This window comes from Neofelis nebulosa, chromosome 11, assembly GCF_028018385.1.
Source record: "Neofelis nebulosa isolate mNeoNeb1 chromosome 11, mNeoNeb1.pri, whole genome shotgun sequence".
In the NCBI taxonomy this organism is placed as follows: Eukaryota; Metazoa; Chordata; class Mammalia; order Carnivora; family Felidae; genus Neofelis; species Neofelis nebulosa.
Genome location: NC_080792.1, coordinates 93,754,702 through 93,769,421, shown reverse-complemented (window position 1 = coordinate 93,769,421; position 14,720 = coordinate 93,754,702). Strand labels below are relative to the sequence as shown.

Below are 14,720 nucleotides of genomic sequence, written 5' to 3'. Positions count from 1 at the left end.
TGCCTCCGTTCAGGCTCTGTTGCAGGAGACATGTGTGACACCTTTTGCGTCATAAAACTAGCCATTTTACAGTGAACAATCCAGTGGTGGTTAGCACATTCGGTGTTTTACAGCCACCACTTCTGTCCCGTTCCAGAACACTCACCCTACCCCAGAGGAGACCCCATACCCACCAACAGCCACTGTTTATCCTCTCCTCCCTCAGCCCCTGGCCACCATCAGTATGCTTTCTGTCTCATTTGCTGTTTCTGACCTTTCCTATCAAATACATACAATGGACACACAACATTTTATGTTGTGAAAAGGGGCTCCTTCCACTCAGCATGTCTTCAAGCTTCGTCTGTGTTGTAGCAGACATCAGTCCTTCACGCCTTTTTATGGCTGACTAGTATTCTGTTGAATGGATAGACCACTTTTCGTTCATCTGTTCATCAGACGATGGACGTCTGGGTTTCCACCTTTTGGCTGCTGACAGTAGCACTGCTCTCAACACTGATATATGAGTATTTGTTTGAACACTGGTTTTCAGTTCTTTGGGGTAAATACCAGGAGTGGGATTATTGGGTCATATGGCAATTCTGTTTCACTTTTCTCAAGAGTGGTCAAACTGTTTTCCACAACAGGTGCAGCATTTTATATACCCCCCCCCTTCCCCAGCAGTGCACGAAAGTTCCAGCTTTTCTGCACCCCTGGACAGGTGGCATGATAACTGTTCTCTTCCTCTCTGCTTGCTCCCCAACCTTGTGAATGAATCTTAGGTAGAAGAATTCTGGGGGCACCTGGGTGGCTCAGTTATTTAAGTGGCCGACTTCTGTTCAGGTCATGATCTCATGGTTCATGAGTTCGAGCCCCACGTCGGGTTCTGTGCTGACAGCTCAGAGCTGCCCCTCCCCCCTTTCAAAAATGAACATTAAAAAGAAGAAGAATTCTTATGGGTTTGACCCCATTGTTTTTGGTAGAGAAGAGCTGAGCTGTCTTTGGGGCAGCCTGTGTTCTGATGAGAGTGAACAATGGGAGGCGAACAAATTTTTAACTGTGTTTATTTTCCATCATTAGGACAGAGCATATGTTGCAGGTACATGTAAGTTGATGAAATACTTTTATGGAGAGCAGCTTTATTTAAAATTCAGATGTGTCTGGTTCATGAGCTGGCATTAAAACCTGCTTTGTGTGTTATATTTTTCTGCTTAAGCTTGTCTCTAACCTGTGTTAGAAAAATACCTTTTAAATAGCACAGTGTGCTTCTCTGTAATTGCGTTATTGGCGTATGTATTATGCCTGAATGTCAAACAGGTCTGGAAGAGCATGTGTCTGTCACAGTTAAAGCAAGTGCACATTTATAGATTTTTCTGAATATAGAAAGGAACTTAGAGTTTGACTCTCCCCTCCTCAGACCTGAGGATGACAGGAAACCAGATACAGTTATTTCAGTAACAGTCTCTTTATTGGCATAACAATCTTTCACACTCAAATGGCCCTTTCCAGTTTGCAAAGTGCATGTATACACATTCCCTCATTTAAATCACTCTTGGTGATTTAGTGATTCAGCACTTATATTACACTATATTACACTATGTTAACTAACTAGACTTTAAATTAAATTTTGAAAAAAACAAACAAATGGACACTTGGTAAGTGTTAGAATTAGGCCTCAAACCCAAGTCCTCCAGGCCCCAATGATTTCTCCATGTAACATGATGACTTAACCAATTGTCCTGGCCTTGAGTGCAAGGGCAGGAATGGGACTCAGACCCTGGACAGCACCCCAGACAGCACCCCCCCCAGGCAGCACCTTGGACAGCACCTTGCACAGCACCTTGGACAGCACCCGGGGGGGGGCAAATCACTCCTTCCATTCTGTATTTTTCACCTTCTTCCTTTGCTTCAAATGCTGTCACCCCAAGGAACCCCCCTCCCCTGCATATACACATGCACACACACCCACCCACACACACACACACACACACACACACACTCCCTTTTCCTTCCTTTCCTCCGTCCTCCTGGTCACTCCTCTAGGTGAGAACCACTCATGAAGCCTTTTCAGAAAGAAAAGCACTATCGAGCACATCCCAGTGTTGACTTAAATTATTTTTATTATATTTTATTATAGTTAATAATTATACACTCATTTTACTAGACTTGAATATTATAACTACACAGTCTACATTATATTTTAACATAATATTATATATTTATAATTCATAAGATAATTACATGTGCCCAGTGATAAAACTGGTTTATAAAATTTTTACAGCTTTCTTAAACTGTAAAGCCAAAGTGCATGAACATATTTGAAGGAAACAAATGTGTGAGGCCAATAAAATCCCAACTTAAACTTGTAATTTAGTATGTCAGATATTATTTTACTTAAATTTTCCTTTGTAGTGAAGATAGCACCATTTGACAGTTGGCTGAACGGTGATTCACTGAGTCTTTCAAGGGAGAAAGTGGCCGTCTTGAACCATTGAAATGTGGATTTAATTACAGTTCCTGGTGTGGATGAGGTGGGGCTTCTGAAGACCCAGGTACCCCCTCGCTCAGCCCTGGAGCTGCTCTTGGGAGCTTTGTGGAAACTCTGGCTGTATCTCAGTGTTTCAGGCAGGGGCTGTGTCTCAGCTTGGGAAGCCGTGACAAGATACCACAGACTAGGCAGCAGCAGCTTTATTTTCTCGTGGTCCTGGAGGCTGGAGTTCAAGGTGCTGGCACGGCCGGTGTCTGGAGAGGGCTCTGCTCCTGGTCTGTAGGTGGCCCCCTTCTAGCTGTGACCTCACGTGGCCTTTCCTTGGCACGTGTGTGGAGAGAGAGCTCTCTGCTGACTCTTCTTATAAAGACACCAGTCCCACCGGATGAAAGCCCCACCCCGTGACCTCATTTAATTACTTCCTTAAAGGCTCCATCGCCAAATGGGTGATTAGGGCTTCAATATGTGAATCTGGGGGGACACGTTTCAGTGCATAGCGGGTAGGTAAGGCAACACAGCGGGTAGGTGTTAAGTGGGCAAATTTATCTTTGGTGAACCTATGCTTCTCCTTTCGCTTCTTGCACCCAGGGAATGCACTTCACTCCCGTCCCACCTCCATCCCAACCCACCCACCCTTCATTCTAATCAGGTCTGACTTCTTTCACAAAGTGCCCCATTTTTAAGCCAACATTTTTAAGACATATCTGTTATGGGAAGGAGCACACAGTGTATGTTTTTGTCTCAGTTAAGAGCCAACATTTAAAAACAGGGATGTTTCAGATAGGAACCCGGACCTCCAGTTCCTAAAAACCTGGAACAGCTGGGTTCTCTCTCCTGCCTTGCATCAACAGGTTGGAGACAGTTTGCTGCTGACTTCTTTAGATGGGGGCATGAGCCTTGCCAATCTCTGCATTTCTTATCACTCTAGAATGTTCTTCTTTCTGGCCCAATCTACCCCTTTATATTGCCTGCTCACTCCCTGGGGTGTTAGAATTTGTAACTGTTGCAGGGACCCTTCTCCTTTGCCTTTATCCTTATCAGGATTTGTTCCCCCTCCCCATATTTTTGCTAAACAAGAGATAAAAAATCAAATACAGCTATTTCAGTTTCGTGCATTAGTGGATATTAATGGATTAAAAAAACTCCTTGACTGGCACTGTCTGTAGTTGCCCTTTGAGGGAGGCTTCAGGGGTTACAGGGTGCCAGCAGTTCCTCAGATCGGATCCCAGAACTCTGGTCGGCCCGCCGGGAGCTGGTCCTAACTTCTGTATGTCCCTCTATGATGCAGAAATAGGACTGCACCCCTTCCTTTCTGTGCTTGCAGGCAGGTGGCACTCTGACTCTTGCAGGGGAGGCCCTCTGCCACTAGGCATCCACCGTCTGGCAAATCCGAAACCCTCTTCCTTTGTGTGGCTTTATGCTTAAAGGGTCTAAGACTCAAACTGTTCCCCTTGCAATACTCAAGCCCTCCCGTGGAAAGGACAGCTGTGAAGTTTGTGCAGGAGCGAGCAGATACACAGACGCGGGTCGTTCTCCCTTCACGCCGTTATTTCAGGTCAGGAGTGCTGAGCCAGAGGGTGATTTCATCCAGCAGTGCTCGGAAAGTTCTTCATTATCTCAGTCCTGGTGATGCGTGAGTCACCAGATCTCTGTCTTCAGGGCGTGGGTGTGTGTCGTCAAACTCAGTTCTTGGCTTTCAGATGTGGTCCACGGTGCACAGTGTCCAACCTGCACAACAGGGGCTGTGAGCGGGGGCCCTGCTTCACCATCGCGTGGAGCGGGTGTGTGCACCTGGCACCCCAGGCACCCCAGGCACCGCTGTGGCTGGCCGCTTACCCCAGGCTGCGGAGAGCCTCGCGACTCAGGCAGGCCTGTCAGGTTATGTTAAATCCACTCCGTCCTCCTCCTCCTCCCCCTCCTGAGAACTGTCATAGCTGGAGCCACCCGCGCGCCTGTTGGGAGACTCTCATTTTGTCGTGTTGCGACCACAAGCCCACATCTTTTGGGGGCCTGCTGGTCTCAAGCATGCGACCAATACACAAGGTGATCTGTATTTTGCTTGGTGGCATTTCTTCGGTGGTGCTGATTAACTCAGAAAGGAGTCCTCTAGTTGGAGCGGGGACAGCATCCCTGGGTGGGCGGCTCTGGTCCTGCACAGTGTCAATGATGAGAGCTTCCAGGGTAAGTCTTCTTACTTTGCGGCATCCGAATAGGACCCGAAGCACGGACAGCAGGCATTTTCGGAATCTTCCCTTAAGTACTGCAAATACATGCATGTCAGAGCAGCACCATGCCCTGGGGCGACAAGGGGTGAAGTCCGCAGGAACTGTAGTGCTTGGGACAAGACCCCCGGACCCGCCCTCCCACCCCCGCTCCTGCAACCGGCCCCATCGCTCCCCGCCCCCAGCCACCTCTGCACTTTCTCCGGGGGTAAACAGCAAGCGTGGATAAAGTGAGATACCCGTAATTTGGAGAATAAATCACATAGGTTTGCAGGTTCAAAGTGGTATCTTCTTTTTTCTTTGGGCCTTTGCTGGGTGTCTTTGCCAATGAATCGGCTTCTGTCGGCATCATTGTGTGGAGGGCTTTGACACGCTGCGCAGGTATTTTGTGATTATCTAAGTGTAGGGCGGAGGATTGTTTGTTTGGGAATGGTTTTGTTTTCAGCAGCTCTTTCTGTGGTTGGCCTTCTTGCTGGGGGCGGGGGCGGGTCACCAGGATAGTAAGTGGTGCCCAAAGTGCCAACTCATGCTTCAACCGATCTGGAGAAATGGCATTGGGAAGAGACGGTGGTAATTCTTTTCTTTTGCCTGGCGACGTCGTGAATCAGTGCTTCTTGGACAGGATTTAGATCTTGAGCTGTTTTTCTTGGGAAGACGGATTTCGTCAGGTTAAGCGGCTGACCTGGAATCACTGAGAAGGAACATAAAATAAGTGAATGGAACTTTTATGTAGCCTCCAAAAAATTGGGTGAATGAGCCAGTGCTGTTTCCTTCCCCTGAGGTTCCTTTTCTGCAGTCAACTCTTCCAAGTGAGGTGCAGAGAGGTGATGTCATGAGCGAAGGGGTCATTTGGTGGTAGAAAGTAGAAGATGGGAAGATGTAGGCAAAGGTGGTCATGCTTCCAATAGGGAAGGGACCACCTTTTTGAGCCGTCATTGTGTGCGGGGGAGTGTGCTTAGTGTTCCGGGAGAATTACTGCACTTAAATCTCCACACCGCCTGATCGCGTAGGCATCTTTACATCCTCAGACCTCAGAGAGCTGTGCAGCTGTCGGACAGCCTGCGCGAGGCCACACGGCTTACAAGGGGAAGGGCTAGAGGTTGTATCTGGGCAGTTTGACCTCAGAACCCATACTCCTCTCCCTGTAGCCCCAATGTTTCTCCTATGGTCCTCTGAGATATTGCTGCCTTCGTCTACCATGGGGCACATAAGGTCTCCAAGGTCAGGACGCTGGTGTTTCGATGAGTACACCCATACCCTTCAGATCGCCGGTGTTATGGGGAATATCCCCGAGGAGGCAATGTGACTGCTATATTGTCAAGCTCATTCCCATAGGTTGGGGAATCATTGTTCCCAGAACAAAGCACCATTGACATGGTGTGTTGGGAAGGCGTGTAGGGTTGCTTCCTTGTGTTTTATCACCATGGAAACAAGGTAGATACCAAAGAGCGGAGAAGCTCCTGATGATGGAGAGGAAGGGACGTTGACTGAAACATGGGACCTGAAAATAGCCAGGAGGAGCCTCCTTCCTGTGGGAAGTGTCTGAAACCACAGGACTCTGCCCTTTTCCTGTTGGGAGGGTGAATGGAGTGTAGAGGAGAGTCACCAGATCAGTTCTAGACGTGGGTGGCCTGCGGATATTGACTCACGGAGGAGTGAACGGAGGACAAACCTGAAGGACCAGGCAAACAAAATTGCAGACTTGACTGGTGGAGGCTGATGAATTGCCAGGCACCTTCCACTGTGGCCATTAGTTGTCTCTATTGCCTCTTTCTTGTTCTTTTGGATGGATGTCATTCCTTCTCCCTCTTTGTGAGAACCCTCAACATACATATTGAAGTCATTTTCAGATTGCTTTATTATTTTTATTTCCTCTGGTGTCAATGCATCCTGATTACTGATTTTGTCACATCCGTAGAGTACTGTGAGTTTTTCTTTTAAACGTGTTTTGGCATTTCCATTATCAGGCTTTTCTTTATTGGGGAGAATTACCCCCAATTTCTCTCTCTTTCTGTGCTCAGCCCCACTCTATCTTACCTCTCTGCTGTTACTATGCTACACCCTGAATGCCCCCAGTCTCGAATTAGGTTTGGTGACTGGTAGCTCACAGTTCTCTTAGTAGGTGATACGAGGGCGTAACACAGCGCACACACTGAGCCAGCGGGCCTGCTCCCTCTCTGTCTCTGGGTGTGTTACCTCACATAAGCTGGAACTCTGGGCAGACGTCAGTTATATTCAGCTTTCTTTGGGGTCCAGGGCTGGACCGGCCTCAGGGTGGGTGGTAAGCTTTGCTCAGATATCTTGCCTCATGCATGAAATTCAAGTCCCACATACACTGAAAACAAACAAACAAACAAACAAAACCTGGACTCCCAATTCTGTGCCTGAGAATCTGGCCTGAGTGTCCCACTCACCATGGGTGTTCCAGTCATTTGTAGTCCTCATAGATTTTTTTTTTTACCCCATTTTTGAGCAGGACAAAGCCTTTCAGATCTTCTCTAATGTTATTTTGGCAATGCGTTTGGACCGGTGTTTGTGAGGAAAGGGTCAGTTCAAAGCTTTACTTACCAAGATTGCCTCGTTAGGATGCAAACGCGCAATACAGGTCAACGTGCCACATACTGTGGGTGGTTTATCCGCTGGGAATCTCACTACGGCCTTAATATATATTATTTTATTATAATCTTATCACGCCATGTGGAGGACTGTTACTCCCGTTTTATAGAGTATAGGACACTCATGGCTCGGAAAGAAGAAGGAAGCCGGTCCCACATCGCGCGGTGTTTGCAGAATCACCTCTTATCCAGGGGCTAACTTCCTAATCAGAAACCTCAGCCACCGTGCTCTGCCGTGTCCCTGAAGTTGGGGAGTCATCTCATGACGCCCTTTCCTTTCCTTCTGTCCTAGGAAAAGGAACTGAAGGATGCCATCCAGGGGAAGCACCACCTGAGGCCCCACTATGCAGGCCTTCCCGCACGGGGCTGGCAGCCTCACAAGGTAACTGGAAGCGGGGTGGCAGGGAGGGGTCTCGGGGAAGGAGGGGCGGGGGAGAGGGAATCACCCAACTCCACCCAGTGCGTGGGTGGCCGGTTCCTGGGTCACATCCCTTTTATTCCTCGGTGCGATGCCCGTACCCAGCACTTAGTGGCATCTCGTTCACCGTCCACTAGTTCTCTCCACGTGGAAGTCTGTTGGGATCATACCCTTAACAAAGAGCCCAGAGCAAACCAGTTGGGGTCCCTCAAACCTGCCCACACCAGGTCCCCCCCGCCCCAGCCCCCTGCCGGCTTCTCTCAGCCCAGCGGATGGAAGGTACCGTCCACACGACTGCCCAGGGCAAGGTGCTAGGCGCCACCCGGACCCTTCCCTCACCTCATGCCTACATCCCGCGCGCCAACAAGCCACGTCAGAACTTCCTCCCCAGCACAGCCTCCAGGCTACCACTTTCTCCTGCTGCTATCGTCCCCTAAGTGGCCCATCGCCCTTCTGATCATCCTAGGTCATTTTCTGGCAGCAGCTAGACTGGTCTAGTGACAGGACCAGGTGACGTGGCTCCTCTGAGCAAACTTCCGATGCCTCCCGTAAACGGCAGTGGCAGTCCTTCCGTGGTGCCATCTTGGTCGGCCTTACCGGCCACCCCACCTTTGGCTCATGGAGTTCTGGCCACTCCGGACCTTCTGTTCGTCAGACCACCAAGCTTGTCTCAGCGCTGGATAATTTTCCCTGCTAGCAATTCTACTTCCTCATCTGCAAACACCTGGCAGTTTCTGGGCGTCCCTTCCTAAGAGGTACCTTCTCGGCAACACCTCTCTTGCTGCACACAGGCGGCCCTCTCTCCCCCCTGCTCTGGTCTTGGCGACCTCACTGGGTTTTGTTTTCTCGTATCTCTTACCACACGGGCGATCACACGTCTTCATTTCTTTTTTTTTTTTTTTTTTATTTAACATTTTTTTATTTATTTTTGGGACAGAGAGAGACAGAGCATGAACGGGGGAGGGGCAGAGAGAGAGGGAGACACAGAATCGGAAACAGGCTCCAGGCTCCAAGCCGTCAGCCCAGAGCTTGACGCGGGGCTCGAACTCACGGACCGCGAGATCGTGACCTGGCTGAAGTCGGCCGCTTAACCGACTGCGCCACCCAGGCGCCCCTCACACGTCTTCATTTCTGTGTCCGCCTGTCTTCCTGCGACGAGAACGCCAGCTCCAAGGGAGCACAGGCCGTTGCTGTCACATCCAGCAGTGTTTCCCCAGCACCAGCAACAGCGCACACAGTAGGTGCTCAAAGAGTATTTGCTGACGATTGGCAGTTTGCAGCTGCTAATTTCACAGGTGTACTAACATGTATTTCAGAGAACGGAGTTCTAACATTTCACAAAAAAATTAGAGCTTTCTTGATTTGACACTTACTCTTCTGCCTTCCAGTTGGCCAATTTTTTTTTTTTAAAGATGTGCTTTTCAGAAAATAAGCGTTAGCAAGGATGTGGAGAAGTTGGAACCCTCGTGCGCCGTTGATGGGAATGGAAAACGGTACAGGTGTTGTGGAAAACAGGACGGTGATTTCTTAAACAATGAAAAATAGAACGACCAGGTGATCCAATACTTCTGCTTCTGGGCATATATCCAAAAGAACCGAAAGCGGGGTCTTGAAGAGATATTTGTGTAGCGGTGTTCACAGCAGCACCATTTGCCCTAGCGAAAATGTGGAAGCAACCCACGGGTCCGTCACCAGACACACGCATCAACAAAACGCGGTGTCTATTACAACGGAATACCATTCCGCCTTAAAAGAAGGAAATTCTGACACCTGCCACGACCCGGATGAGCCTGGAGGACACGATGCTTAATGAGACAAGCCAGTCATAGAGGGCGATACTGTATGATCCCACTTAGGTCCCCAGAAATTCAGGAACCCAGATCCCCAGAGTCAGAGAGTAAAATGGCGGGAGGGTTAGTGTTTGATGGGGACAGAGTCTCGGTTTGGGGAAGATGAAAAGAATTCTGGAGACGGATGGAGGGATGACTGCATAGCAGTGTGAATGTATCTCGTGCCACTGAGCTGTACTTAGGAATGGTTGATGGTTCAGTCCTACGGGATGTGCGTTTTACCACTATTCTCTAAAAAGACGTGTGCTCGGTGCATCCCAGCTTTCCAAGTAGTGCCCTTCCCCTCATATTCCCACCAGCCCCCACTCTCTCTGCCCTCTTCCTTTCCAAACCTCTCAGGAAAGACTCTGACAAACTCACTCTCCCTGAGGCGTAAATGCTGAATGAGGCTTAGCGGCCCCCTCTGCCCAGGAGTATGTCTATTTCAACAGGAACGGCCGTGTAACATAAGGGTGGTGTTTCGGGCAGCAGAGGCAGGCTGAGAGCAGGGCGGTGGGAGCTGGCTGTAGGGAGGACTGAACTTAGGGTGGCTTTCTCGTGCACTTGTGTCTCCTCCTAAGCGGGGCTCCTGTGCCCGGAGAGGTGATTCCAGCTTTGGAGGGGCTCAGAGAGACAGGGCGGGAGCAGGGACGATGGTACTTCCCGGAGGCATCGGCCAAGCCAGTGCTGGTCAGTAATGGGTTAGAGTCCTGGTTCTTGGCGTCACCGTCCAGGCAAGGGCTCCTGTCCGGGACCTGGCTGGATGGCTGTGCTGATGGGCCACCCTGGTCATCCTAGGGGATCCTCACAGAGTCCAACACTTTTTCACGGAAGGTTGGAAACATCTTCCTGGGCTGCATCCCCGCCTTGACTTTTTACACAAGGCTGCTGGGCACAGACGAGAGCTTACGTTCCTTCCAGCTTTGCAGAGGTGTGTGAGGGCGCCCAGTGACTCACCAGCACAGACAGGAATAGCAGAGCTTTGAGAGAGAAGGCAGGGAGACTGGCAGGGCCATGCAGCTCTGTCCTGCCCCTCTGCCAGCTTTGCAGGCTCAGTGTTAGTTCAGAGTGCCTGGGCTGGCTGTCTGAGATGGGGGTGGGGGTGGCGGTGGAGAGGGGGATGGGAGGGGTGAGGGGGGTGGGTTGGAGGTTGATATGGGATGGAGAGGGACCGAGGGAGGGAGAAGGCCTGGGAAACAGCAGTTCTCACAAGACCGTCCTTGGAGCCTGGGTGCGTGTCCAGCGTAAGCAGGGGAGGTGGAAGGGACCGGGTTGGTTAAATGATGCCAAAATAAGTATTCAAGCCCAGCACCAGACTCATGGATGGGGGAGCCGTCCCTGTGACCCTGCAGAAACACAAGGAACCCTCCTGGTTCTCGGGACGATGCCTGGAAATTCCCAATTCCCCCATCTGATTCTGGCCTGGGTTTGCAATGTGCTTCTCAGGATCCCCGATTAAGAAAGCAGTAGTAATGACCCGAGCTCTTAATTCTGGAGGCAGAAAGATGCATCGTCACTGTCGTCCCAGGAGCCTGCCCAGAAATGATTGCCTCTCGGGTGCAAAATCTGACGTGGGCTTCTTGGGAAAACCGGGTTGAATATCGGATTGGGGCAGGCAGCCCTGTGCAAGGAAACGAATGAGCTGGGAATCCAGGGCACGGGGCACAGAATGTGTTCAAGGTCCTTTACGCTGGCAAACCCGACTTTTCCCTGATTAAAGAAAAATAATTCAGATTTCCCATTTGCCTCGGTCCAAGGGGGGCCAAGAAACTCCGTCCCCCCCCCAAACTGGGCAGCTGTTCCTGGGGCCAGTGGGAGGTTCGGGCGCATTCCCAGGGCATCACCAGATGCCTCAGGCTGCACTTCCCCTGGTGCCACTGGTCTGCCCCCAGGCCTGTGTTCTGAAATGGAAATGAGTCAACTGGCTGGATCTGGTGCCCCAGGTGTTAAGGGGCTGCGTCTGTGTGCAGTGGGACGGTCCCAGGGCAGTGTGGAAACCTGGCATCGACTGCGTCCTGCAGCCAAGTTCGGGGCAGGAGGTGAAGTCCATGACCTATGAACCCATCACCCGTGAACTCCGCTTACCTGCTGGCCAGAAATCTGAGGGTGGCAGGAATCCTGGGTCCGGTTATGAATCACTGGTACGAACAACAGTCATCCTACTTACTAGCTGTTCTCACTCTTCGTCTAGTAAGAGAAAATTATGGGTGTTGATAAGGACAACACCTGTAGACATCCGCGGTTTGTGAGGCTAAGAGCCCTGGCTGGAAAGAGAGGGTCCTGGCCCGGGCGGGGGTCACACCGGAATATCATCCATTTTTCCTCAGAACAAAATCCGCTAGGAGTGAGCACATTGTTACATTTCCATTTGACCAGAACAAAAGAAGAACCGTCCGGGCTCCCGACTTTGAACATCTCAGAACCTTTCCCAATGCGTTTCTTTGTTTTTTTGTGGGGTCGTAGTTTCTGTGTCTTAGTGAAAAGCCCTTTATGTCCTTTCTGCTATTCTGAGAACTCTTTCTCCGCGCCTGGCTCTGTTCCCAGGAGCACGTTCTTGTCCAGGCGCAGGGACGTGGGGGGGATGTGGGTCGGCCCCGGGAGAGCTCTCTGCCTGTGGGAGTGCCCGGCTTTGAGCTAGACGGCAGGCAGCGGGGACCAGGGAAGTGGTAGGCCAGGGGGCTTCTCTACGGAGGCTTCTGGCACCATCAAGGGCTGGGAAGGCCCACTGGGCAGCGTGGTGAGGCCTCAGGCTCCAGCCCCACGCACCCCCCCAGCCAGCTGACATTTACTGTGTTTTTTGTTTGGAGGCATCTGTTTCTAGGCGGGATCAGTTGCTACCGAACCCGAAAGAATGACGCCCTCCCTGGGTTTGTCAGCTGGGATTCTTTCCAGCTGCCTGTAGCAGGGACCCAAGCTTGGTGGCATAAACACCCGGGGGGCATTATCACTCTCATGCAGGAAGATGTGAGGAGCCCGGGGCAGAGGCGGCTGCGGAGACGCAAGAGGGCCTGGGCTCTGCTCCTCCCCAGTGCCATCGTGCTGGGGCCGTGATGTGTCATCTCCACGACACGGTGGCTACTCTGTCCCTCAGCATCACTTCCTCGCTGGAGCTGGAAGAGGAGGAGCAGACCGAGCCTCTCTCAGGAAGTGTGTTCAGGAAGGGTCACTGTCCCCCAGAGATTTCTGCTCAGTGTGTCATGTGGCATCTCCACTGGGGGGCCCGGCGGGGAAGAGACTGCACCCCCAAGGCTGTTCACACAGGTGTGGCCAGTAGGGGAGCTGGCAGCCGGCCCCAGCCGAGGCCTCGGTGCTGGGGACAGACAGGAGATTGTCAGGCAAAGGCATCTTCCAGGGGACAGCTTGGTGTTTGCGGTTTCTGAGACACGTTTTAGCTTACCGTCGCCTTTGTCCTCCTTCTTTGGTTGTGGGGACTCTGGAGCCAGGCTGCCTGGGGTCAGAAGTCCTAAAGCGAAGGTGTGGGCAGGCCGCACTCTTCCTGGAGGCTCTAAGGGAGAAGACGTTTCCTCACCGTTTCCGGCTTCTGGAGGCGCCCCCATCCCTTTGCTTGTGGGCCCTTCCTCCACCAAAGCCAGAACAGCGTCTTCAAAATCTCCCTTTTAGACGCTGATGCTCCTGCTTCCCTCCCGTAAGGACCCCTGTGATCCCACCGGTCCACCTGGACTGTCGGGGACGAGGCCTGGACACTCAGTCACCTCTGCAAAGTCCCTTCTGCTGTGTAAGGTTCTGGGGACTTGGGTGCGGACAGCCTGCTGCAATCTTCAGTCACGTCTTTGCTTACCTCCCCTCCCTACCAACAGACCCTCTTGCCCTCCTCGGAAAGACCAGAGCGATGCCCTTAATCATTCTGGTAAACGTACGGGGGAGACTCTGGTAAGTTTTAGGTGCGAGAAATGCCGATCCTGGCGTGAGAGGAGGTCTGTGACAGAATCAATGCCAACCACTTCTAGAACCTTCTAGTTGTCCAGACGTCCCCTGCATTTTCTTCCTCGTCCATTTCAACTTTCTTTCAAAGCACTGACTTCCAGACCGATAAAACTTGTTCCCTCCCTCCCCACAATGTCATCGCTTTCTCTCATGTTGCTGTAGTCATCTGCACTATTTCCAGGAACCAAAGTACAGCATCCTGGCTCCACGTGGGGGGAGGGGGGGGGGGTTACGGCACACGCGGGCCTCGCACATCTGCCCCAACCTCATCTGCAGCATCCCGGCGGGAGGGCGGGGGGGGGGGGGGTCTGGCGCCTGCCAGTAGGTTCCAGACGCACAGCTGGACTGTGACTGTCCCCAGGTTGGGGACCGTCCATTGTCAACCACGGCCCCCGCTCAGCGCCCCTTCGGGCGTGATTCCCGACTGCCCCACGCTCTTGTGGGGACAGTTCACGTCGCCTTCCGCACAGGGAGCCCGAAACCCACCCCGGCTTCCCGACAGAGCAAACGTGCTTCTCGGAAACGCCTCACTCATGGGGGACTTTGAACCCTTCGTTCTGTGTCTCTACTGTGGGCACGTTGTTTTCTTTCGAGAATTAATCCACCGGAGTCCCAGTAGGAACAGTTGGCCCCTTCAAGGTGGGGGACGGAGGAGATACTGCTCACAAAGCTGTGGGTGCGGCTCCGGGAACCAGGCGGGGTGGTGGGGGCAGAAGGCAGCGGCAGCCAGGCCGCTGGGTGGGCAGCCCAGGGGGCCAGGGCAAGAGCGCAGGCTGTAGGTAGGGGGACACTGCGTCGGGCCCCCGGGACCGCCCAAGGTGCGTGACTCGCGAGGGCGACTCGTGGGACTCCGTGTGCAGTCGCGCTCGTGGCCACGGTTCATCACGGCGGAAGGATACGAAGTGCCGTCGGCGCAGGGAAAGCACGGGAGCAACACCCGGGGGCGGGCGCGCGCCAGCCTCCAGGAGCCACACAGGACGCGCTCCGTTCTAGCGGCACGTCGTCACGGCGCGTGCGAAGGGTCGCCGCGGGAAGCCCGGCAGGGACTCGGCGTCCAGGGTCATGGTCTCCCTGGCGCGCCCCAGAGCCCCGCCCCCTCGAAGGAGAGCCGGGGGGGGGGGGGGGGGCGGTCAGCAGTAACCACGTGGTTTGCGCAGAGTCTGGACACGGGGAGGCCCTCCCATCGGTGAGAAACGGCGGGGGTGGGGGGGTCCTCCTGCAATCCAC

The 14,720-nt window shown here is 52.4% G+C and overlaps 1 protein-coding gene across 15 annotated transcripts in view; it reads left to right on the top strand.

Moving 5' to 3' along the window:
• RIMBP2 (RIMS binding protein 2) overlaps nucleotides 1-14,720 on the top strand; it is a 221,268-nt gene that overhangs the window by 115,734 nt on the left and 90,814 nt on the right. For 5 of the 15 annotated variants that reach the window (XM_058691506.1, XM_058691505.1, XM_058691507.1 and 2 more), the window contains 2 exons: nucleotides 7,594-7,683; nucleotides 8,186-8,474. Coding sequence is in view for 7 of the 15 variants with exons in the window: in XM_058691516.1 (XP_058547499.1) it covers nucleotides 4,094-4,645; nucleotides 7,594-7,683 (642 nt within the window). In the remaining 8 variants the exon portion in view is untranslated. Of the gene's footprint in view, nucleotides 1-4,066; nucleotides 4,646-7,593; nucleotides 7,684-8,185; nucleotides 8,475-14,720 lie in introns of those variants that run through there. The other 10 variants (XM_058691504.1, XM_058691514.1, XM_058691513.1 and 7 more) reach the window with 8 other exon arrangements.